The sequence below is a fragment of the Triturus cristatus genome, chromosome 11 (genome assembly GCF_964204655.1).
Source record: "Triturus cristatus chromosome 11, aTriCri1.1, whole genome shotgun sequence".
NCBI classification, from domain to species: domain Eukaryota; kingdom Metazoa; phylum Chordata; class Amphibia; order Caudata; family Salamandridae; genus Triturus; species Triturus cristatus.
Window position 1 is genome coordinate 934,365,931 of NC_140594.1, and position 26,692 is coordinate 934,392,622.

General features: G+C 41.0%; 1 protein-coding gene across 2 annotated transcripts in view; it reads left to right on the plus strand.

The window, feature by feature from the left end:
* The window catches only part of KLHL6 (kelch like family member 6), a 601,696-nt gene that overhangs the window by 163,887 nt on the left and 411,117 nt on the right, over positions 1-26,692 (plus strand). For both annotated transcript variants that reach the window (XM_085634931.1, XM_085634932.1), the window contains exon 2: positions 5,859-6,024. In XM_085634931.1, the coding sequence (XP_085491057.1) occupies positions 5,859-6,024 (166 nt within the window). The remainder of the gene's footprint in view (positions 1-5,858; positions 6,025-26,692) is intronic.

Genomic DNA, 26,692 nt, shown 5'->3' on the forward strand with positions numbered 1-26,692 from the left:
CTTTCCATGCTCTAGCACAATTTTATTTAAAGGACCACAAACAATCGCTCATAAGTGGCTTGCCCAAAGGGGTTTGACCGTGGCGTCTCGGGACTTTTCTACGAGAGAGACTCAAGCCCTCCTTTAGTTGAAGAACATAACTCAAAAAAATCACCAGAACCCAACTTAGTGCATGACTTTCATGCATCATCATCTTTAAAAAGATATGCCCTTATGCCACAGGCAGGTTTAGTGTGCACGATCACATTACCAATTCCGTATACAAAATAGGTTTTTAATTCACTAATCAACACCTAAAACACACTCTGTTACCTCATAAAAATATCTCCAAATGTAGCAGCACTATACAATACTAACCACATACCAAGGAAGGGACAAACAACACACATGAATTTGCTGAGGGCAGCAAAAACACACAATTATTGTAGAAGTGATGCATCCAGATCGTGAATGGTGCTTGTGTGGGGTAGGGTGGTCTGCACTTATAGCTGTTGGTTGCATCCTCCTTTCCCAAAGCATTAGAATCTAACTAGTGAGACCTGTAGCCTAACCTGAGAATCCGGCTCTTTGACTGCCAGGTGCCCCTCACATCGAGCAGCACAAATACCGCTCCTACTCAGAGGCTTTGGAGACCCTTTCCAGCAGCAAGAGACACAAGGGAGCAGCCAAGTGAGGGAGCGCCTCGGAAGCCCCGTATGTGGCAGCTCCCAGTATGGTTTCCTGGCCTCTAACACAGTTTCTATGGTCAATAGAGACAATGTTGGCATTTAGTCCCCCTCCACCCTCTTCCTACACAGCATCACGGTAGGAGCAGGCAATCTCTGAGAAGCTTCATTATTTAAGAGGTCTACATAGCTGTCTTCCGGTGCTTATGGAGCGTATCCATTGGGTCTCGAAGTGAGTACAGGCAGGAGATAGAACGTTTGGCTGATAGTGTTGCAAGGGATGAAGTTTACAATGAGTGGCATTGGGTTAACAATGTCTGGAGGGTAAAAACAATCCACATTTCTACAGTAGTTATGTTTCCAGGAGTGGGATAAAACCTGGGGAAAACCCAGAGATTTACCGTCTAATCTTGCTATTGCCTTATTGTGCTAACTTCTAGAGGCTCATATATCTCGAGAAGTGAGCACTCATCTCTTTGACTCCACTTTCCTAGGCCTTTGCCAAGAAGCGTTTCACCTCAGACATAATATCGAAGCAGTGATCTTATCAGTAATTGATGATCTGAGAAAAGATCTGTATGAGGGTCACACTCCAGCCCTGATCTTGCTTGATCTATCTGAGGTTGACCATAAGATCTTACTGGGCTGACTGCAAGCTGCAGGTTTTACGGAGAGTGGTTGCAATTGGCTTGCCTCTTTTTTGGAAAATAGGACGCGGACCGTTCAACTCATCCTGCTTGGGGCACTGGAAATAAAATTGACTGCAGTGTTCCACAAGGGTACACTCTCTCATCTAACCTATGACATTAAATTTAAATCCATCCAATCACGTATAAAGGAACTGTCCAAAAGAGGTTATCTGATTTTAAACTATGCTGGTGGCTGCCAGATTTTACTTCAGCTTGATATGCTGGCCCCAGCACAGGATAATTGTAAAGATATAACGTGTTGTATCAATAGATGGATGGATTTAAACTGAATGTTGAGAAAACGGAAATTGTGGTGCTAAATAAAAATCCCTTGATGTGGCCCAGCCATTACTAGCCTCCAGAAATAGGTGCGCTACATATGCCATAGCCAGCTGCAAAAACTCTAGGAGTCCTTATTGATCAACCTCTCTCAATGAGGCCTCAGGTAAATGCAGTAGACTCAAAATGTGTCTTCATCTTATGAACCACTAAGAAGATTCAATTGTTTCTCTCTTTTGAGGCTATGAAGTCTATTATCGTGGTGGTTGTAGGTGCTGAGTTGGACTGTGTTAATAGCGTGTACCTTCACCTTCATAAATGTGATCTTATTGGGTTTCAAATGACTGAGAACGCCGGGGCCAGGGCAGATTTTGAGAATCTCCTGCAAAACACAGATTACATTATACATGAAGAGCCTTCATTGGTTGCCAATCAGACGGTACATTACATTTACAATATGCTACCTTACCTTCAAGCCTTTACAGCACTTGGCTCTGGATTTCCTAATTGATTGCCTGTCCAGATATGTCCCCAGGAGAGCTCTCCGATTGGCTGCTGCAAATGTTTTGATGGTGCCTAAAGTTCAAAAACTGAGTACTGGAGGCCGTAGATTTCAACTCTGGGTTTGAAGGAATGGAATGCTCTTCCACTTGAGACCTGCCTTTGTAAGCAGACTTTTGATATTCATGCTTAACTTATGTGCTTCTCTCTAGAGGATGATAGCGCCAAGAGACCTTTGGGTGAACATCAGGCTCTATAAGTACCCATTAACATAACATAACATAACATAACTGCAATGAGGGCCATAATAAAGCGAAAGGTGAAAAAGAGTTAATTTTTAAATTTTATTTTTAAAGTAAGTAATCTTTACTGTATGATTACCTACAATTATTTACAAAAGGCAATGTAAATTGCAACATAAAAACAGGATCAGATATAAAACTAGGTAAATGAGACCTATGCAAAAATCATTTAAGAAATCTTGTTAAAATTGTATCAAAACCTCATTTAAAAAACAAATTATAAGGCCCAAACAATGCTGGCAGCCAACATTTATACGACGTAAAACATAGATTATGAATATAAAATCAGCTACAGAGGAATATAAAAAGGCACAACATTTAAAGCCCAAACGGGGTTAACAGCATTAAGAACTGCTAGGACCGAGTATTATGGGAACAAATAGCTCAAAGGGATGTGTTGTGTGGCCAAGAATAATGAGGCATCAACGGGCATGCAAAAAAGCCATGGAGTGCGTGGGCATGCAATTTTATGCCATAATCAGGCATGCATAAGTTTGTAGAGTGTGTGAGGTAATTTATTTGTGGGAAGCAGCTGTGGTACAATGGGTGTAGGTGACAGCTTGCGTTTTAGGCAGGCGAAGGGTTGTGGTGTGTTGGGGATGAATATGGCATGTTTTTTATTTACCGAGTTTTATGTAGTGCGAACTTGACCTGAATCGGGTATCAGAGCGCTTTACATAGCACCAGATGCATTACATGAAGACACATTCATTTTTTGTTAGGCACGGGGAAATTAAGTTACTTGCCCAGAATCACAGGATGTTCAGCGTCATTGCCGAGACTCGAACCCTGTTCCCCAGATTCGATGTCGACTGCCCTAGCCGTTAGGCCAACTCCTCTCCCCGAGAATCAATCGAGAACTAGGTGAGAGAAAATTAGAATACGAAGGAGCGGTGGGAGGCGAAGTGAAGGCTTGGCATTTTGTCAGCAGGATAGGCTCTCTTGTCTATGATGGCTAATGTGAACAAAATGTTTTGAGAATTTTAACCGGTTATGTTGTGTGTATTACTAATAGAGAGGACTGGAAGCGTTTTTAAAGGATTTTGATGAAAGAAATGCATTAGATAATTGTCGGGGCGACTACAATGTATTTTACCAGAAAAGTTGTTTTGTATTTAATGTGATTAAAAATGGAAAAAAAAAATCTATGCTAGTTTGAATTCTGTGTTGAACATAGTTTGATTGGAGACTCAAAAAGAAGGCACTCTATGTTCTTTAGATTTTTCCGCTAGCACTGAAAAAACAAACCAGGGTCATTGGCCCTAAATAAGGCAGGGCTCCAGTAGTATGAATAGAAAAATATACACTGGGACGCTCTTAGATATTGTTTGCTGGTGTGTCAGGGGAGTCCGTTAGGCAAAGTGTGGGCAGAGGCAAAGTGACAAATATTATGGCACAGGCCAGCACAGTGGTAAGGACTTCTTGACCAAAGGAGAGTTAAGAAGGAAGCAAAGTGTTTAACTTCATGAAGATATGAAGATTTGATAGGGCAAATGTGAGAGCTGGCTCTGACTTCTGTGGTAATTTTGAAAAGAGACCTAAGGGGTTGTCTAGAATAGGGAGAAGCTAGTTTTTTATTTGAAAGGTTCCCTGATGGAATTTCTAACCCTTATATTGGGCCAATAGATTCCTCTTCGTCTAAGAATTTAAAATTGACTAGAGATGTGCCCTAGGTGCTATTCAAGAAAGTGGAGATGGAAGATTAGCTGTTGAGGACTGTGAGGCCATTTGACTTTCCTCCACTAAAATATTTTAAGGATATTCCGTTTTGCCAGTGCCACAGAAGGAAAGGTATGAACTCCACATGATATAGCATTTGTCACTCCTAGAGGGGAACAACTACCTAAATATATAGGTTTGTTCAGTGTTCTATATATCTTTTGATATGGTTGAGGATTGGTGCAAAAAATGAGTTAGGGGTCGTACTAGGCAAGACAGATGTTAAACCAGCCTTTAGACCTCTGTCAACTCATCTGGAAAGCTACCTGCTATTGAGGTTTGCGATGAAGGGTCAATTCTTCTCTGAGAAACGCCATCCTTTGGAGTCTGACATATGCCTACTTCCAGCATTTCTGCATGTTCCTTCAATGCGTGATTAGGCATGAGAAATGTTAGAGGGATTCATCTGCAACTTTGTGATCATTTCATATTTGTGGGGATCTACCAATGCTGTCGGCTGATGACGTCCTTGTAACAGATAGACCCTGGAAGTAGCACTGGTTGAGGGCTCACTCACATGCCTCTCGTTCCTGGAGACTGAACTGAATACTTTCTTTTCAGCAGTAATCCTGGTTCCCTAAGGATAAGGGCGAGGCATTGATGGCGCTGGCCAGGTAGAGTTTGCTGAGCCAGAAAGTCACGCTGCAGGAGTGACAGTTCACTAATTGCCAGCAAAGTTTGAGTTGTGGGCATGAGAGAATGGAAAGTCGAAGTCTTGAGTGGCAACAAGAGTGTCAGTATTTGCATTTGTAGCAAATATGCGTGAGAAAGGGGAATTGCCAAATAAACTAAAAGTGAGGAAGTTGCTGACAAGGTTAAGTAGGTCCGCAGATAAATCAGTTGACAAAAGGGAAGATGGTCACCGTGGAAATGCTGGTTCTTTAAATGCTGAGTCTGGAAATTGAGTGCGCGCATTTATTTGAGTCCCGGTTGTTCATGGAGCACCAACGTTCCCAGTATTGGAGAGGCGCCATCACAATTTAACGTCCAAGGGGCGAGGTGGCGCAAACAGGGACTCAAACTCTCCAAGACTTTCTTTTGGCAAACACATGGCACGGCCTCAGGTGTAATCAGGACTATTTCTGAAACTCAGAAACAAGCACCCTGTGGTTTTGCATGCTTTACAAAACTCTCAATCAGGCCTCCTCAGAGAATTCAGTGTGAGATTCTAGTCCAATGAGGGCCTGAAATGGTAACTTTTTCTTAAACATATCAAGACATAGCTATGCAAGAGGCTTTTCTAAATCATGAACTAAGAATAATTTAGTGTCCTCACATTTACCAGATTTTGATAGGGGTTGTAGATTGGCTCGACATACTTCAGCCCACTTTTCACTGTAGAATTTATTTTTGAATAAACAAATACGTAACTCAATGACTAAATCACATAAAGTAACATAAGCATTAGAAAGTGAAATGAACAATAAAGCCTTGCAGTTGCTCTGTGATTGGCTGTCCAGTTGCACACCTGGTGCAGATCATCAAAAAAAACTTTATTCTATATATAGTGATGTGAAAAATTTTTTTTTCTTGCTGTGAGAAATAGGCGCTGAAGCGAATTAATCGAAGACCATATTTCTCATATCTAAGACTGACTGCCTTCACTTCAGTGTAGTGCATTCTTCTCCCTAATTCCCTTACTAGAATGGAGGCTGCGTGACCCATTTTGAATTTCTAAATTTTGAATCTGTTGATTTTTCTAGGGCCATGTTTTGCAACGATTTAAAAGAGAAGTACGAAGACAAAGTCCTGATAAAAGGAGTGGATTCCGAGACAATGCAGATACTGCTTGACTACACTTACACAAGCAAAGTCCTGATCACCAAGCAGAATGTGCAGAGGCTCCTGGAAGCAGCCAGCCTACTACAGGTGAGAGAATCCAACACTCATCATAGAATTACTCTTTTCTACTTGTATCAATTACAAATGGACACATTCCCCTCTCAGACGTATAGCAACAGCAAAATACAGAACTAACACTGAAGTGACACAAGATATTTTTTACAGAAAAACGAAACAGCGTTTAGCTTGAATACAGTTTTACTTGGCTTTAGACTCAGGAAATGCTCTCCCTTCAACTTTCTCTTTAAACTCAATGTACTGTCAAGGTATTTCCACCCTCTCTCAAAAGAGTTGCCTTGTTTAAGCTAATCACATAGGGCCAGATGTACGACCCTAAATTGCATGCGCAAACGGGTTAGCGACCTGTTTGCGCATGCAAAAATGAATAGTGTTATGTACAATTCCTATTTAGTGAGTCGTAATTTATTTGCGACTCGCTAGATAGGAATTGCGACTTGCTATTAGGAAGGGGTGTTTCAAGCGCATCCCTTCCTAATAGCGACTCTCTACCCCATGAATAAATGTTTTGCAATTGCGGTAGCAAAACACTCGCAATTTACTCCCGCTTCAAGAGGGTGGTAATGCTCTCACAAATGGGAAGAGGTCCCCAGGGGACCCCTTACCCTTTACAAATGCAGGGGGAAATAATTTTTAGGGGCAGGCAGTGGTCATATCGAAAACCTTGAAAAATAGCCCTTAAAATTCAAATCTCTTCCTAATGTAAAACATTGATTTTATAAAATGTAAGACTGCAGAACAGATTTCAGCTGAGCCCAAACACTGCATGAATATTAAACCATCCATATGCCATCTCACGTTAGCGTTGCTCAACAACAGCACCAAAGTACGGTGTCTAAGGCAGCCTATAAAATTGCTCTGCTGCTTCCTAATGCCCCTTTCCTTTCCCTGTGCTGCCTCCGTCATCTTGTCCATTCCGAAGATCCACCAAATTTTCTGTAACTACAAAACACCTCTGAGAAGCAGGTAAGATCCCCAACAGGGCAGGATAGACTCTTTTGACACTAATAATATGTGTGATATGGTTTTTACTTTTCTAGTGTGGAGGGGTAGATTGATAGAAAGGGGCTGCTCAAATGTATGATTGGCAGACATTGTGCTTATTGTGAACTTGTGGCTTCTTCAATGTCCTAGAGACCACCCTCACCACTTCCTCTAAGAAGAGTGCTAGATGAGGGTAAGACCACAGGACATATGTTAGTGTACCTCTTCACCATGATCTGCCTCCCTGGATGATCCATCTACCCGCCTATCTGGTGTTAGTTTTTGAGGAGGGTTTCTCTTCCCACCATGACCCTTCAAAATATTCATTGTGGTTAGGATGTTTCCCTTTGGTGTGCATCTAGGGTTATCCTGTGTTCCTTTTCCCATACTCTCTGAAATGGGAGATTTTCTGTCTTCTGCAAGCTATTTAGAATTTGATAAAAGTGCAATACAGCATAGTTTTTGTTGCTATAATCGAGACAGAGTTTCTCAAAGGGGTTGAGAAAGTTCATGGCCCCTTCTTTCATCTGTGTGTGTAGCACCTATAGCTATCCCTGCAGGTATCTAAATCTTTCATTCTCGAACCTCCCAAAGCCCTCTTTTACCAGCTCACATGTTTCTCTTCACCCAACACCACAGAACAAATCTCTAGCCATTAGTAAACCCCTATATCTCCAACCCCCAAAAGCTTGTCTCTCCATGCCAGGTGTAAAGTCTCTATTATGCCCATTGTGGTGAGAATGGGGATGAGTATATTTTTATTCCACATCGCGTACATATGTAGTTGTACATTCTCAGCATTGCACTGGTTATTGGTGAATGTATAACTTAGGGTATCTATGAGTCTGTGGGGTCTATGGAACCTTACATACTGGCTAACCACCAAACTTGCGGTCAATCGTGCACCAGCCTGCCTCCTTCTCTTTCTGGTTCCACTCCATAAGGTAACATAAGTGTGCGGCTTCCTAATACTTACGTAATTTGGGAACTCCCAGTCCCATGCTTTGGGCTGCAATGAGCAATTAAAGTCTTCTCTGTTTCTATATAAAGTCGGGACATAGTCTTTGAAAATCTTCTAAGTAGTCCATTCTCTTAAAAAAAGTTGGCACCAGAAAGACACAAAGGGTTCTAGATAGGACAGACATTTTAAAGGACCCTATCCAGCTACCCAGGAGGGTGTTTTGTGCCATCAAATTTCCATTTCAGACTTCACTGCTCTATGTATGCCCCTAAAGTTGATTTCTTTAATTCTTGAAAGGGCTCCTGCTAAGTGATTTTACCAATGAATAACACATGCCTTATTGTTCATGAGCAACCTTCCACAAATGACTTTCTGAATACATGGATTACGTTTATTATAGTAATGTTCTTCAAACCTTGTAATGCCATGCCACCTCGCATAAAATAATGTAATTGTCCTCCCAAAATGACAAACATATTTTCACACAATTATTTAATAAACTAGTCCTGTGCCAGTTCCCTCGCTTCTCATAGCTCCCCGCGTCAGCTGTTCGCATGAGACCTTCTGCGGACCTCTGTGCCCCATTATTATTCTGTTATCTGTGCCTGCTCTGTGCCAGTTTTTAACTCTGTGCCTCTGATTGTGGGCTCTTTTTACATTTCTCTCCCCATTGTTCTGTCATCTATGCCTGTTCTGTGCCCACCATATCTTTCACTCTATGCTTCTGACTGTGTGCCTTTTGTTTTCTCTCCCCAATATTTTGTCATCTGTGCGTGGTTTTATTGATTCTGTGTCTATTTTTGTGTCACATCGTGCCTTTAGTTTTTGTACTGTTCTGGCCATTGCGCTGCAAGCCAGCCCACCCTGCCGCTCGATCTCCCACCTCTCCTGCTACTCCCACTGCTCCCGCCGCTACCGCTTCCAAAATCCCCGCACACTGCCCTGTGAGAAGTTTGCCTGGTGTATGCTGTCCACTAGTTATAGTGGGCAGCTTGCACCAGTCCAAACGACCCTTATTGATGATTAGGTTAAAGACAACCTTTATTGAAAGCTACCCTAGTGGTAGCTATGGAGAGCAGCCTTCAGGCTAAGTCTCAAATGAATGTAAAGCAGCTTGGTTTACCAGATTATAACCTCCTGAATGACCAAATGAAAGGAGAACCACACAAGAAATATATAAAATGTATGTATTTATTACTAAACACTCTCTACTAACCTCTTTATGAAATTAGAGAACAAGGCACACAATATTAAAGCACTAGAACGACAGTAAATAGCACAATACACAGTGGGCTCCAGGGGGAGACCAAACCATATACTAAGAAAGTGGTATAACAACCACGACTTGACTAGACACAGTGCCTAGAGCATGTAGAATCACTGGGACCCCAAGGAACCACCCAAGGTAGTGACACAGGGGACCCACGGAGGACGGGTGCAGTGTGAGAACACAGACGCGCGCTCCGTACAACTCTATGGGAAAGTCGTGGTTGGAATTTTAAAGATTAAGGACACTTAGGAGAGGACTTCAAGCAAACCCTTTGGATCATTGAAGGTTCTAAGGCCAGCACCCTTGAGAGTACTGAGGTACCCGTGTTACCTATCCCAGAAAAGCCGGGTGCATAGGGGCAAGTGACGTCGGAAACTCTCGTTGATTACAATGGCGTGATGCGAAGAAGTGTTGCTGCCGGGAAGATGAGAAGTGTCCGGTGTGATCCAAGCCTGGATCGGAGCTGAGAAGAACCTGAAAGCAGAGGGGATAGAGTCTGGGTCACTTCACAGTGACCAGGGGCACGATAGACGAATGCCCAACGATGTTGGGTGTTTCAGGTGAGAAGAGGTGAAGCTTGACTCTGCAGCCACGGGGACCAAGAGACGTCGACAATGACCAAAGTCCGCAGGTGAGCTGTTCCACGAAGGATGTCGAGTGCTGGGGGGGGGGGGGGGGGGCGTCAGTGTCCGGATTGAACACCAACAAGCCTTGGCAACTGCAACCCACGCGGTCAGAGGAAAGATTCTTCAGCAAGGACCAGCAAGGTCCTGGGGACTCTCCAAGCTATGGAGAGTCAGGGCACGTCTGGAGCAACCAGGAAAGCCCACTGAAAGTGAAGGATACCTTCACAGGGATCCATAGGTCGACGGACCAGGGTTCGCGAAAGGGACCTCGAGAGGAATCACAAAATACAAGGCCAGAAATCTTCAGTGGAAACACTGCTTGGGGTCAGGACTACAAGTAGTCCAAAGCACAGCCTCAGGGGTTGCCAAAAAGCATATGCTGCTGCAAACCTACTTGTAGTGCACCTTTCTAGAGACTTAAATGGACTAAGATAGTGGTTAATACACTTGGGAACATGTTTTAAACCTCACATTTCTCAACCAGTTTGATTAATGAGACAGATTTCAGAGTCCCCGGCCGACCCAGAATGAAAGCCTCCTGTCATGTCACTCTTATTAATATCATCATCTCTCTAGAGATCTCAATGACTATGCTTGTGCCTATTAGCAGTGAGATGACACATGGAAAGTAGTCTGTAGGCACTAGACTGTATGTGTTTCAAACCGTATGCTCTGGTAATGTGTGTAGAAGTAGGAGCATGGATGTCTTTTTGCTTATTGTACAGGGCAGCAGGGAATGAAGCTTTGCATTTAAGTGCTTTCACTAGGCTTGCTCAGAAAAGAGATGTGTGGTCTTGGACTGAAAGGTTAAATAGCTTTGTTAATATTTGCCCAGGGGTATGATAGGCCGTATAGTTTCCAAGTAAGGATCATCAGGTGCACCACACATCTGAGACCAGATTTACAAGTACAGACATAACTTAGACATGGTAGCAGTCAGACATTGAAACTTGACAGAGTGTGCTATCAATTTAAGGCACACAAATCACAAAATGAAAGGCTGACTCATCATATCACTGTTATTAGTGTCAGCATCTGTTTAGAGATCGTAATGAGTGTGTTAGTCCTTTTAGGGGTGATATGACATGTAAAGCAGCTTGTAGGCACTAGACTACATGTGTTTTAGAGGGCATGCTTCATACATCATATGTGTAGAATAAGGAGCATGGATCACTTTCTGATAATCATAGAAGGCAGTGGGGTATGAACGTATATATTCAAATGCTTCTATGTGGCCTACTTAGAAAGGAGATGTGTACTTCTGGGACTGAAAGGTGAAGTTACTCTGCCAATATTTAACAAGGGTTATGATAGACTGTATAGTTTTAAAATTCGGATAATCAGCTGCACCACACGTATAAACTCCACATACAACTACAGACATGGCTAAACAAAAAATAGGTCAGAAATCAAAATCTGACAGGATATGTTATCTGTTTCTAGCACAGACAACACTATCTACGGGGTACTTACAGTGTATATTTGCAGAGACTTAAATGGAGTAGGAAATAGGTTAATACATGTGGCAACATCTTTTAAACAAAACTGAGCAAAGGAAGGTAGTAGGGGAAATCCTGTGCAGGGTAGTGTACAAGTATCTGCAGTTCAAATATTTCAATAAGTGTAGGTGCTCAAGGCTAACATACAACGACTACCCCATGTTGTAAAAATGAAGAACAGAGTCCACATGTAGTACAAATTAACAATTGGTAGCCTAAGCAAAAACACTGAAATAAGAGCAATTATAAAGATTCAAGTCTTAGTCCGTAATAGTTTCTTCTTGTTTTATTCCAAGATCAAAGTATCCATTTTCCAATCTTCTTAACATTTGTTGTCCAAGCCACAAACTATGCCAGGCATGTGCTCTTATTTCAGTGTTTTTGCTCAGGCTACCAATTGTTAACATCTTTTAAACCTCACTTTTCTCTACCAGTTTCATTAGAGACACAGGGCCCGATTCACAGAACTAACTTAAGACAAAATCCTAAACTTACTACCATTTTGGTATTCACAGAAGGCACTTACTCATTTCGGTATTCACAGAAGTTAGGAGTCCTAACTTTAGGACTCCTAAATGCCTTCTGTGAATACCGAAAGTCTTAAAATTAGGATTTTTCTCAGTTTAGTAGTAGTATAGTTAGGACTCCTAACTTTAGGACTCCTAAATGCCTTCTGTGAATACCGAAAGTCTTAAAATTAGGATTTTTCTTAATTTAGTAGTCCTAAATTTAGGACTCCTAACTTTAGGACTCCTAAATGCCTTCTGTGAATACCGAAAGCCTTAAAATTAGGATTTTTCTCAGTTTAGTAGTAGTATAGTTAGGACTCCTAACTTTAGGACTCCTAAATGCCTTCTGTGAATACCGAATGTCTTAAAATTAGGATTTTTCTCAATTTAGTAGTCCTAAATTTAGATTTAGGACTACTAAATTGAGAAAAATCCTAATTTTAAGACTTTCGGTATTCACAGAAGGCATTTAGGAGTCCTAACGTTAGGAGTCCTAACTATACTACTACTAAGCTGAGAAAAATCCTAATTTTAAGACTTTCGGCATTCACAGAAGGCATTTAGGAGTCCTAAAGTTAGGACTCCTAACTTCTGTGAATACCGAAATGAGTAAGTGCCTTCTGTGAATACCAAAATGAGTAAGTGCCTTCTGTGAATACCAAAATGGTAGTAAGTTTAGGATTTTGTCTTAAGTTAGTTCTGTGAATCGGGCCCTCAGAGCTTGCAATGTCAGGCCTGAGCCAAAATAAAATACTGACTCCTCTTATGTTAGTCTTGTGAGTCTCATTATATTTTTAAAGACCCAAATGAGTGTGTTAATGCCTTTTACATAAGAGATGACAAATATAAAGTAACTTTTAAGTACTAGATTAGGTCACTTTCACAGTGCATGCTTTCCAAATGTGTATAGTAGAAGCTGCATGCATCATTTGCTGCTCATTATACAGGGCAGTTGAGTATGAAGGTGTGGGGCCAAGTGCTTCTGTGATGCCTGCCTAGCTAAGACATCTGAGGTTCTTGGACTGACAGCTGAAGTATTCCTGACAAAATGTATGCAGGGCTACGATAGACTGTATAGTTTTTAAGTTAGGGTTATCAACTACACCACAAGTGATAGACTACACATAGAAATACAGACATACCTGAGACATGGCAACAGTTAGACATTCAAACTTGACAGAAAACACTTTCAGTTTAAAGCACACATCTCACCACCTATAGCGTACTTGTAGTGTACCTTTGCAGAGACTGATATGGACTAGGATATAGGTTAATATATTTGGCAACATCTTTTAAACATCAGTTTTCTATACCAGTTTCATTAGAAATTCAGAGATTGCAATGCCAGGCCTAAGTCATAAGGCTGACTCCTATCATGCCACTCTTGTGAGTGTTGCATCTTTCTAAAGACTTCAATGAGTGCATAAGTGCCTTTTAGGGGTGAGATAACAAATATAAAGTAGCCTTTAAGTAATAGATTACCTTTGTTTTACACTGCATGCTTTCTCCATGTGTGTAATAGACGATGTACGCATCACTTTTTGCTCATTATACAAGGCAGTTGGGTATGAAGCTGTGTGTTCAAATGCTTGTGTGACACCTGCCTACCTATAAGATCAGTGCTTTTGGGACTGAATGCTTACATAGCTGAAGAAGCATTTTTTGAAGGGTAATATAGACTGTATAGTTTTTAAGTTAGGGTGATCAGCTGCACCACACATATCAGATTACCTCTGTTTCACATCTAACCCTCAGTCAAAATAATAATGAAAAAACGAATTATGAATATTGGTAGAATCCAATTCATTCTGTTTTTAACAACATCGCCCCCTATAGGCCGAATGATGTTCTTGGAACTTTGCCTGCAGAAATACATATAGGAATTAGCTAGCTGAGAAGGCAATCTAGCTTTGAAATTCAGGTTAGTATCATTGCAATGTGTTCATCCACTGTTACTTTTTGAAAACATAGTATAGTGTCCAGATGTTATAGTAGCTCCTTCATGAAAAATCATAGCCAGTGTTGTATAAGTTGTTCCTGAAATAGATATTTGACCTGCTTTGAAGTTTGTAATTTCTGTTTGTAATTTTGTCCCATCTGGTCGACAACGTAGTAGCATTAAAATTAGATCTTTTCCAAATCTTTGTATGTGCAATGTAGACAACATGTCTGATCTACAATGTGAACAGGTTATATTTTGATTTGCTGTTTTACCAATTTGTTAAAAGCACTGTTTTGCAGTCTAGTATCAGTATAAGAATTGTTCTGCATGTATTTCAGTGGTAGGAGTAAATAAATAATCTACACACTTATAGTTCCATTTGTAACTTAGTCCAAATAAGTTATCGATATTTATTTCTTCTCCTTCTAATACTCTAAGCATGACCATAATAAATTATTTTGCATCTTGTTGTATGTTGAGAGCAAATGTCACTGATCCACTATATATATCCAAAAGATGTTGAATGCGAGAAGCAGATGTATCTTACTTCTGTCAGTAAGCAACTGTGAAATAAATGATGTAGTGCAGGACAGAATCTTTTTTCAAGGCTTTCCATAATTTCATTAAGAAGACGTGGTAAATGAAGGATTACATTCTGTACTACATTAGCATAACAGTTGATACCTGAACTGTTTTCTAACTGCTATCCTAAAATATCACCTTCAGTTTCCACTCTTTTTTTCTTTATGCCTTCAACTTTCTCTTTAATGCTTTTCTTATCTTGATCTTCAATCGAATGTTTCATATATTTCTATTTTGGACATAGTATACGTTTCTCATATATTGGGTATTCACCTAAATGAGAAGCATCTTCTTAAGCGATTGTACTCTCTTATACAATTTGCATCAGCAGTAACCTTTTTCCCATCAGATTCTATCAAACGGGACAATGTTCTTACTCAAGACAATGCAACGTATCAAATTCCCTCTTGTAACACAGAGCTTCCAATATTAACAAAAGCTCTGTCTATATTTAAACCTTGAGATTTGTGAATAGTTACTGCATATGCTGGAGACATAGGAAACTGTTGTCTTCGAACACATACAAGTCCCTTACAAGCAAAAAACGTACAACACGGCACCCAATCAATTTAACCTCATTAATCTGATCAAATTTCACAATAAAAAATTCTATTCCATCTCTTTTTTGAAAAGTCACAAAATCAACGTTTCTCATTGCTCCATTTACTAATCCTTCCTCTACATTCAAATTATGACTCAAAATTACTCTACAGTTTTTACATACATGTAAACACATGTCTAATCCTGCAGTTTTGGATGCAGACTTTTCCAAAGAATCCAATTTAGCTTGTAGTTTTTCAGTAAGTAGAATTGTTACTCCCTGGTGTTTCAATTTGTCAATAGCTTTAATTTCCAGAATTTGTTGTTTTTTACGGTTTCAGTTGTTGTTCATTAAAGTTAGAACACTCTTGCACTGTAGGCATTAAATAAACAATGGATTTGTTTTCTGTGAGCATATTGTATATTACCTCTGCTGGTATGTTTTCAGAAGTAACCAAATTAATTATTAGCTGACTTTCTAAAGCTTGTTTACCATGTTTTGTCAACATACCAATTCTTATGTCGTTACGAATATTTCCATAATTTTTATCAGCTGCTATTAGCATATTTTAAACAAGTTACTTGTATTTAAAGTTTACCCAAATATTTACATTTCCGATACTTCCCAAATATTTCCTTGTCTCATCATGGAGAAGTGTTTTAAAAACAGGTTGTCCTTTAACAGGAATAAGTTGTAGTAGGTCACTAAATGCAACTAAATGCTTTCCTCCAAACAGCACATAATAATCTGCTTTTAAAATCTGTTACATTCTTAAGTGTGCAAAGGCAAGCATTAACTTTGAGACCATGCTCTCCTCATCAATGTTTAAAAGTTTCAGTTTCTTCAGTACTCTTCAGACTTCATAAAAGCTTCTCTAGATAGCTTCTGATATTCCAGTTTATTATCATGTTCGACAGGTAGCATAAGTAATCGATGTAAAGTAATACCTTTAATATTGTGTGCTGCTAATCCAGTTGGCGCTGTTACAACATAAGATAAATGTGATTGTGTACTCCCATGTAGATAACTTGTCATAACTTTCATTAAGAAACTAATGTATAATAGAATCGGTTGAAATGATGAACATTGACATTCTTTTTTTTCATGGAGGAAACCATGTTCCACTTGTTTCCATTGTAGCTATATTTCCTTTTGTTCAATATTTAGTTGTTCTTCTAACTGCTCAAACCCAATAATATCCTGTTGTGCATGCTGCATTGCAGTTTATACGTCATTCATGGCTATTGCTGCTCCATTTTCAATAATTGGTTGTCCAAGTGGATCTTGAGTCAATGGACCGGAACTTTGACTGCTTTGTGAACTTTCTCTAGCTATCTCTTCTGCAATAGTGCTTTCTTGTTCAATCTTATCATTTATCTTTTTTAAATATGTAGGAAATACTGTACACCGAAATGTATCTTTTGTTGCATTAAAAGAATCTTCGTAGCAGTCAAAATCTTCAAATAATTCTGGTTCACTACGCCCAGACTTGAACAGTTGCAGAAGTGCTAAATAGAAACATTCTCTCTTACCTGGAGATTTGCAACTGAGTTTTCTGTGGTTAATAAGATTTCTTTTGGCATGTTTCACTAGACATCCATCACATCCAATTTCTGCATATTTAACTTCTTTTATATTTTCACTTACATTCTTTTTAAACCTGTAGGATTGAAGTATTTTATACAGACATAAGTTTTCAAGATATGGACTCCTTTTTAGATAGTATGTATCCAACATATTGGTTTTAACAATATCAGTGCTTTCTGGCTCATACTCTAAGTATTGGATTTCTGGAAAAGATTTCAATACTCTATTCCGTTTAGAGGATGGGCCTAGACTTACCCAAATGATTCCTCTTGACTTTGAATGCACACTGGATGAGCTTAAGCAATCCGAACATTCATAAGATCCTATCTCTCTATGGGAAAGCATCTTCAAGGTTAAGCTGTACAATATTTTGCTGAGACTCTTTTCTGCAATAATTTCTTCCCACATTTCTTTCATCTCTGACTTCTTAGATTTTGTGATATATGATGTGAGGTAACAAGCAACAGCAATTGAGGTATCTGCAACAAACTAAATATCCATGTTTGCATTCCACATTTTCAAAATGCTTTGAAGCTTCCGTTCTCTTTAACTTGTATGCAGTCTTTGGAGATTTCCGAATATTTTTATGTCTTACTGCTGACAAAAATCTGTTTACTCATCCTTTAGAAAGGATAGGTCGTGGGAATCCAAAACGACATTTTGTATAAAACTTTCCTTTACATTTGTATTTCCATCTGCAGTATTTTCCAAATCTGTGACTGAAACCGTAAAACTTGTTGTCTTAAGCTGTTTTCTCCTCCTTCTCCTAGGATAGCACATATAACATATTGTTTGATGAAAGACAAAACAGCCTCATCACTATCTGCTCTTAATTTTGGTGCATCCTTTATTTATAATAGCATGTGTTTATGAGGAGTGCCTCTCTCTATCTTGGTACTATTTTCGCCAAAAGAAATCCGTTATCTCTCGAAGCGGTGTAATGCTTTTATTGCAGATAAATGACATCATAGCTTGAAACCTTTGGTTGAAATATCTGCAGACATTTGCGGGATCCAAAGAACAGAGTTCTCCAGGTGTCTTCACTTCAATGTTTTGTGTATATGAATTTGCTTCTCGTAAGAATTCAAGTAAATTATCCATTGCATATTCAGCACAACTAAGTGTTAGAAACCAAGTAGGTGTACCTAGATTTCTTAACATGCATTTATGTTCTCCATGATGCCAATACCAATATTTATTGGTGCCACGTTGGCATGCCATTAAATTGTTTAAGTGAGATTCCAAATGTTCAGCCCTTTGTTCAACTATCGTCATGAACTCTGTTGCAAAAACATTTTGAAAATGAACTCCGGTTTTTAATATATGGTTCACCGCATATGAAAGTCCAGACAAATCACTCTCAAACAGAAGATTCTGATGCTGGAATCTGTACATTTCGGTCATCAAATCATCCACCTTCTCCAGTGGGATATAGCTGTGAAAAACAGCGAGCTTCTAAACTTTATTCCCATAAACTCATGGGAGCTCCTTTTGCTTCCTTCATTTGAAATAAGCCAATAGTGTTCCCTCTGATTTCTTTTGAATGGATAGGCCGTATGGTATAATGTTCATAAATCTTTTCACTTCTGGATTTGTTCACTTTTTCAATTTGCTCAGTTGACATTACTGTTTCATCTTGTACGCATGTTGCTTCTTTTCAACATTTACATTCTTATGATAAATATTGTTCTGTACCAGGTATAATGTTGCATTTTTAAGTTTTTACGTTTTTTCAAGTCTGCAAACTCTTGCCAGATTTCTTTACTCTTTGTTGGTCCGCCATTATCTAGAATAACTACTGGCTCATTTCCTTTCTGTCTACACCAACAGTTTTAATATGTTTCTTAAAATCTAAAGGTAAGTACATGTTAGAAATGGGGGTCTCTAGTTGGCAATGGTAGCCCCTTTGTCCAAATAGGGACCCTTCCTTTTAATCAGGATAAGGGGGGTACACTTTTGAAATAACCCCTGCTCACCCCCATGGTAGCTTGGCACGAGCAGTCAGGCTTATCTCAGAGGCAGTGTGTGAAGCATGTGCACATAACATACAGTAAAACAGTGAAAACACTACAAAGGACACTACACCAGTTTTAGAAAAATAAACAATATTTATCTGTGCAAACAAGACCAAAACGATAAAATACCAACATACAGTAATCACAAATATGCCCTTTGCAAGAATAACTTTAAAATGCAATTCCTTATAGCCGGTAGGTCTGTCCAGGCCTACGGGGGTACTGAAAACAACAGACTCCAACAGTTCCGGATGACTGTTTTGGTGCGGATTGTCGGTAGTGTCAGCTAACTTGTGAACCATTGGTTCTGGCTGACCGTGTCGGTGTGGGCCGGTCATAGCAACCGTCGTGGTTGCAATGTGAAGCATAGCGGTGCGGTGTGCGGTGCCCTCTGATCGGGGCGCAGGCAGCGGCTCGGTGGCAGTCGTCCAATGGCATCGGTGAGACCAGGGCTGTGGTGCGGAGTGAGGCGGTGCTGTTTGTAGTGCTGACAGGTCACGTTGCAAGTGGCAGTGCCAGTTGATGGGAATGGGCGTTGGTTGGCCCAGGCTGCGGTGTGGGATGAGGCAGTGCATCGTGTGAGTTACGAGCGGTGCACCCAAACCACAGTGCAGTCATAAATGTCGAGGTCAGCGTGCAGCGACGTCATCGGTGAGACCAGGGCGGTGCAGTGCCCACAGGTCGCGGTGCAAGCAGTGGCTCAGTGGTGGCAGCGGTCACTGTCGTCGATGAGACCAGGGTTGCAGTGCGAAGTGCGACGGTGTTCTCCAGGACACGGAGCCAGCAGCGGTGTCTTTGACTGTGTCGGCTGCTTTCCCCCTCTGTGGCAAATGAAACCCATAGTTTCAGAGGCAGTACCCAGAGATAAGTGAAGTCTTTTTTGTCCCTGAGACTTTGTGAACAGGAGGAAAGCTCTATTCCAAGCCCTTGGAGATACTCAGCGACAAATGAAGAAAGTTCAGTCCAGTCCTTTTACTGCCCAAATTCAGTCCGGTATATAAAATACCGGACTGAATTTCATACGGAATCTTAAAATAAAGTAAATAGCTCAAAATAACAAGAGGCAGAATCCGTGGTATAAGAGGTTTCTAAATGGGCTTTATTCCATTCAAAATGGCCGACTCGAGTCGCGGCCTTCAGGTTCCGTCACCACGAGGGTTCAGGAAGTGAAGTACAATATTTTGTTGATAGACATGCATTTTTATAATAAGTGCATTACAATGAAACGAATGTAGAAGGCGTAACATTTGATAAGAAAAATGACGTGACAGTGACATAATCGAAACTAGGCGTAATAAGGAATAAAAGAAACATAATTGGTTAGGATTATCAGACATAGGTGGATCTATAAGATAATACTTGGCATAGATGCGCGCGCAGCAGTATGACGTGTAATTGACGTGCAACTAGGGGGTGAAGGGGACTTGACATTAACTCTACATATGGAGACGAAAAGTCTGAGGGGTCAAGTCAACCTAATCCCAAATCATATCTAACATCCTATGTTTAGAGAACTATGTTATCCACAAGGAAGGACTCTCGGACAGAATCTATTCTATACTAACTGTGTGTGCGTGTACAAGCGTCTAAGTGTCTACATGAGATGCGAGGGGCAGAAAACTTTCCATGGCAGCAGGGCTATGAATCACTTGCAGGAGGACGGAAAGGCTGAGTCCTTTGCTTGTGAGCTAAAGGAAATGTTTACCTAAATCACTAGACAGGAATGCATCGGCTGAAGAGCAAAATAGATAATTCGAAGGTGAAATACAGCTTCTTGGCAGACAGGCGAAAACTAGCCGAGGCAGGCACCGTTAGCTGCACAGGGAGTAGGACAAAGTTCATGGATACAGATGCGAGCTCAAGCTGAAGCTGTCAGAGACAGAGAGCAGGGAAAGGCTTTGAGGACAGAATCGGGCCTACTCGCCTGAACTGTAAAAATGGAGTAACTTAGCCATATAAAGTCGGTGGCCTGTCATGCTTAGGAATCGAATATCCAGCCCATAGATGGCGGATCTGACAGAGAACATGTTGACGGTAGACACACATATGTTTGCGTCTTAGAAACTGGAACTGGAGGGAACATACATGTACTTGTAACATGTATATAGAACCGTTGGGGTCCAAGATAGGGGACATAACTGACCAGGAAAATCCACATTTCCACATTCCCTCCTTGTCCCCTTCTTGCCCTTCAAGAGACATCAATCTTCATTATTCCATCGATTTGCTCATGGAGCATCATTTCTTCTTCCTTCTTCTTCCGGCATTTTGAACGAGAACTGTGATATGGAATGCATGATGTGGCACACAGACCACAAATCGCTGGTCCACATTGCAGGCATAAACAACAACTGAAGAGCATAAGAAGGCCAATACCTAGGAAGGATAGAACTCTCCATCCCCAGGCTGATATCACACTCCAAAACCACCCGGACCACGTCCAAGTGCCTGGATTCTCGTGTATCTGGCTTACAATCTTATGAAGGCGTGTTATGGCTTTATATACAGATGGCGAATTTTCTGGTATGAATATGCAGCAGCTGGATCCGATGACCCTGCAAGCTCCGCCCCTATCGGCCAGGATGACGTCAAGGACAAGACGATTCTGGAGAACAACAATTCTCATCACTGATTGTTCCTCTGTCAGATTGCCTAGGGCGGCTATAGTCTCGTTTACTACAGCTTCAAGAGTCTTGGTGAGTCTACGTATCAGCTTACTATTTGATATTGTACCTATATAGGGAAAGATACCTTTATTGAAATCTACATACTTGTCCCATGCCGTCTCAGTATAATCGACAACTGGGAGATCTCTCCGCTCTCTTTTGTGTACTAAATGAACATGTCGATAATAATCAGGAGGAGCTAGGAAAACAGGTGGCAAAAGGAATGCGATGTAACAGGTACCATCCCAATCTAGAGGCAGAAGCATATATGCCGTCTGACCACATATGAAGTAAGAATGGCGAGAAGCTCTAAATGAAGATTTACCTTGATCACTATATTCTACTGTAGTAACACATTGGCTATGGCCCATATGTATGGAACCAACTTTTCTTACACATAATTCACCCTTTACTGGAAATACTGACATAGTGGGCAGAATTAGTTCAACTTCGGATTTGACATTCAAAATCATAAGATTAGGCGTAAAATTACCTAATTTATACACTTCATTTTCTAAATCAGTTCCTGTTCTACTGGGGTGACCCTCCTTATTAGGGTGACAGACTTTGAATAAAACTAGATTCAGATTTCCCCATATCCAATGTTGTTGATAAACTGCTGTGTCTGGGTCTATGGAATTTAATAAACTAAACCATGCTCCACAGGAGCCATTGTGTGTGAACGGATGTGGAAAGAAAGGCAGAACTCCTTTGTTATTCTGATAGGGAGGAAGTCGGCCACACACCCAACAATTGGTGGCATTACTAGTCTGATGGGAATGATGTAACATACTAATGAATGTATTATTACGCAGCGCAAGTCTATAGGACAACTCATGTGGGGGTAGGTCACTAAAAGAATGTTCATCCGTTATATTGAAAACACGTTTAGAAACAGGATAATACATATGCAACAATATACTTGCAGTAACTATTAAAAAACTCAAGGAAAACAAAATTAATAAAGTCACAATACAGTGGCTACGCAGTAATTTACAATAAGCATGTCGTTTCATTATGATTCTGGACTCTACATGATTCAGACCTAAGGGATACATGTCAGGACAGATTCAACCGCTTCACCTTGGAGAGGACTTAAACAATCAAATCGTCCGACAGTTTAGATCTGGACCTGAGTTTCTGTTTATAGAGTTCGGTGCTACTGGCCTCAGCCAAAGGTAGCTTTGAGTCAATGGGGGAAGACACACGGGGAATACTGTCTGTGTCAGGAGGAAGTCCATGAAATTTTTTGATATGACTGGAATGGACCCAGCCCTTCTTCCCTTCGATCTTCACAGCTGTTCTGGTCGTCAGCAGGACCAACTTAGGAAGTTTCCACCTGGGCTCCAATTGGGTTTTCCGATCAAAATTTCTGACGAGGACATAATCACCGGGAATCACATCATGAGGTTTCACCTCGGTGTTGTCGGGAAAAGCTGCGATTACCTGTGAACGACAAGATTGTAGTGCAGACATCAAGGAAGCCAGGTAATCTGTCAGCATATTACAGTCAACATCAGTTATTTTACGGGGTATAGGCGGCCCCCACATATTCGGTGGTCTACCAAAGATCACTTCATAAGGGGATAGCCCTGTTCGAGAGTGTGCTACCATCCTCATGTAAAATAGCGCAACTGGTAAGGCTACTATCCAGTCCACACCCTTTTCCTGACATATTTTAGACAGTCTGATTTTTAAAAGTTGATTATGTCGTTCCACGAGACCTGCTGCCTCGGGGTGTCGGACACAGTGGAATTTCCACTGATATCCCAACAAAAGTGAGACATGTTTCATTAATTCGGATGAGAAAGGCTGACCGTTATCTGAATATACAACACGTGGTAAACCGTACCGTGGGAAGAATTCTCGAACTAGCTGCTTGGCAGTAGTCGGGGCAGTGTAATCTGATACGGGATACGCCTCTGTCCAACGGGAGAGAGCGCAGACAACTACGAGAACATATTTGAATCCTCGACAACGTTCCATCTGAATATAATCCATCTGGAGGACTTCAAAAGGATGGTCAGGAGGCTGAAATCCACCCTGCTCTACGGGAACACTCTTTCCTGGATTAAACTGACAACATATCATACAGGTACGAACTTTTTGTTTAGCTGCTGCTCGTAAATGTTTATTGAACCAAATGTGCTGAATGCTGTCTAGCATAGCCTTCTCTCCTAAATGTGCTGGACTGTGAACTGTAGCTATAATGGCTTGAACCATGGAATCAGGGAGAAACCATACAGATTTCTCCTTCGTCATCCATCCTTGATCTGTCTGGATCCCTCCTAGTTCCGTCCACTTCTTTATTTCTTCTGCTGTGGCATGTGTCTGTATGTCAATTACGTCAAGTGCGGGATCCTTAATTGTCATACACTGTGTTGGTGTCTGAACTATTGGCTTTGTCATGTCTAATGTGCGATTCTGAGCAGTCTGTTTAGCTGTTCTGTCAGCTAAATCATTTCCTTGAGAAATGATATCAGTAACCTTCGTGTGTGCTTTACATTTCATAATCGATATAGCAGTGGGTAAATGTATTGCGTCTAACAAGGCATGAATGAGGGGTCCGTGCTGAATGTGGGCACCATGGGACGTTAAATAACCTCTCTCTCGCCATAGCACGCCGAAGTCGTGTACAACTCCGAATGCATAACGTGAGTCAGTGTATACATTAACTTTCTTATTTGTGGCTTGAATACAGGCTTGCGTTAGAGCAATAAGTTCTGCTGCTTGGGCTGACAGAGTATCTATACAATGTGTCTCAATAATTTCAGTGTCTGTTGTGACTGCATACGCGGCCACTAAATCTCCTGTACTTGTTCTCATGCACGATCCGTCTACATACAACGTCAGGTCTGGATCTAACAATGGAACGTCTGTCAAGTCTTGTCTAGGTTTCGTCTTTATTTCAATGATTTCAACACAATCATGAGCTAGTGGGTCTGTTCCAATTACAGGTAATAGTGTAGCAGGATTCAATGTATTACACCGTCGGATCTCTATGTGTGGTTGAAACAATGTCAGTTCATAACCGGTAAGTCTTGCTATGGTCAAGTGTTGTGTTTGTGTTCGGTTCACAAGAATCTCTACTGCATGTGGTACTTGTACTGTCAATGGGTGTCCTAATACTATGGCATCGCTTTGTCTGATTGCTAAAGCTGTCGCTGCCACTGACTTCAGGCATGCAGGCAAAGCCTGAGCTACGGGATCTAATGTACTGGAAAAATAGGCACATGGCTTGCGTGATCCTGCTTGATCCTGAGTGAGTACTGACAAGGCAGTACCTTCGCGTTCTGTAACAAAGAGTGTAAAATGTTTGCTATAACATGGTGTTGCTAAAACAGGTGCTTGACATAAAGCTTCCTTTAGGCTTTCAAAAGCTTGTGTATGTTCCTGAGTCCAAGGGAGAACAGTCGATGTGGCTGCCTCCTGTGTGGTTAACTGAATGAGTGGTTTTGCTAGAAATGCGTACTGAGGGATCCACTGCCTACAATATGAAGTGAGGCCTATGAAAGCTCGCACCTCCTTCTGTGTCTGGGGTATTGACATATTAGCAATTAACTGGATGCGATCTGGTGTAAGCTGCCTTCCCTCCTTGGACAGCGAGTGACCAAGATAAATAACTCGCTGAACACAGAATTGCAGCTTAGAAGGGGACACCTTGTGCCCCTTGTCGGCTAGGAAATGTAAAACTGTCAGAGAAGCTTTTTCACATTCTGGCTCGCTTCTCGCGGTGATCAGCAGATCATCGACATATTGAAGCAGTGCTGTATTGACTGGCATGTGGATACTGTCAAGTTCTCGTTTCAGTGCTTGGCTGTAGATGCTGGGGCTTTCTGTGAATCCTTGGGGAGCGCGTGAGAATTTAAAGCTGCGTCCATTTAAACTGAATCCGAACAAGTATTGGCTTTCCGGATCTATTGGGACGCTGAAAAAGGCATTCTTGAGATCAATTACAGTAAAAAATGTTGCTTCGGAATCAATTGCTGTCAACAATGATGATATATCAGGGACCACAGGGAATTGTGGTACAATACACTTGTTTAGTTCACGCAAATCAATAACCAATCGGTACACTGGTGGGGCAGTAGGATCAGTTCGTTTAAGAATCGGAATTATCGGTGAATTACATACATTGGAGTCTGTTTCTACAACTACTCCCTGGGCAATTAGCTCATCAATGATTTTCAGCAAAGCCACTACAGCATCATGCGGTAACTTGTATTGTCGCATTCGTGGTAGTACCACTCCTGCTTTCAATGTAACTCGATAGGGTGTAATGTTCATGCAGCCAACATCCGTAGGGCCTTGTGCCCATAGATGTACTGGTAAAGTCTGTAGTCGGGGATCCATGTCTCTAGACACATAGTGACCTTTAAAATCACGCAAAAACAACCTTACTCCTTCCGGAGAACAACATATTATGGCTCCTAGTGCTTTCAGAGTTTTAATTCCTAACAGATTTTCTGGGCATGATTTAGTAAGCAATAAATCTGTAGTTCGTGTCAAAGGTCCTATCGTAAGTGGTAGAGGCTGTGATACTTCATTAACAATAGGTTTTCCCGAAAAACCAAGGGAAACATTTTGAGAGCCTGAGAGGGGTGCCCCTGGAACCTCACTTCGTTTTATAGTTGTTCGACTTGCCCCTGTATCGAGTAAGAATTTTCTATCTTGACCTAATAATTCACTATGTACATAAGGTCCTTCTTGATCTACCGGAATCTCGATAAGCGGTAAGTCAACTTCCCTCTCTAGGCTGGTTCATGCGTAACGCTGATACTCAGGGTATTCATACTGTGCAGTCTGATACATTTGTCGTGTTGTAGTTTGTGTGGCAGTAGCGGGCAACGGTGGTGCAGCTGGCACAAACTGTATGGGTTGCTGTGAGGCTGGCATGGACTGTTGCTGAACTGGCATGGACTGTCCATGCTGCATAGCTCCTTGTTCATTCTGATCTTGTCTAACTAATCGTGGTCTCTCTTTTGCAATACCTGTAGCTATATTACGTTTCAGGACTGGACAATCGTGTACATAATGGCCTAGTTGTTTACAGTAATTGCAGGTTCCTTTTACAGGAACTGCAGAATCACCAGAATGTGTCACACCCTTTTTGTGACCATCTGCTGGTACTGTCTGAGAAACTAGCATTTTCATTTTTGTATCCTTCATGCGTCTATGCTCGTGTTCTTGTTCATCCCTAATTCTATTGTGATGATACTGCAACATTTGTAGCATTTGCGACGGAGTGTTACTTTGCCAGGTACTCTCGAATTTCAATATTCTATTCTTCACTGGGGGCAATGCATTTTCCACTAATTTTGTCACAAATAGATGTGGATATGAGTCACTACTTGCTTTTATACCACTATTTATACCAAAACATTTTTCAAATCGAGCATAATAATCGCTTGTGTCTTCATCTTGCTTTTGTTTACAGGCTGTGATTGCACCCCAATCTTCCTTTTTTGTAGTTAATAAACGTGGCAGTACCTGTA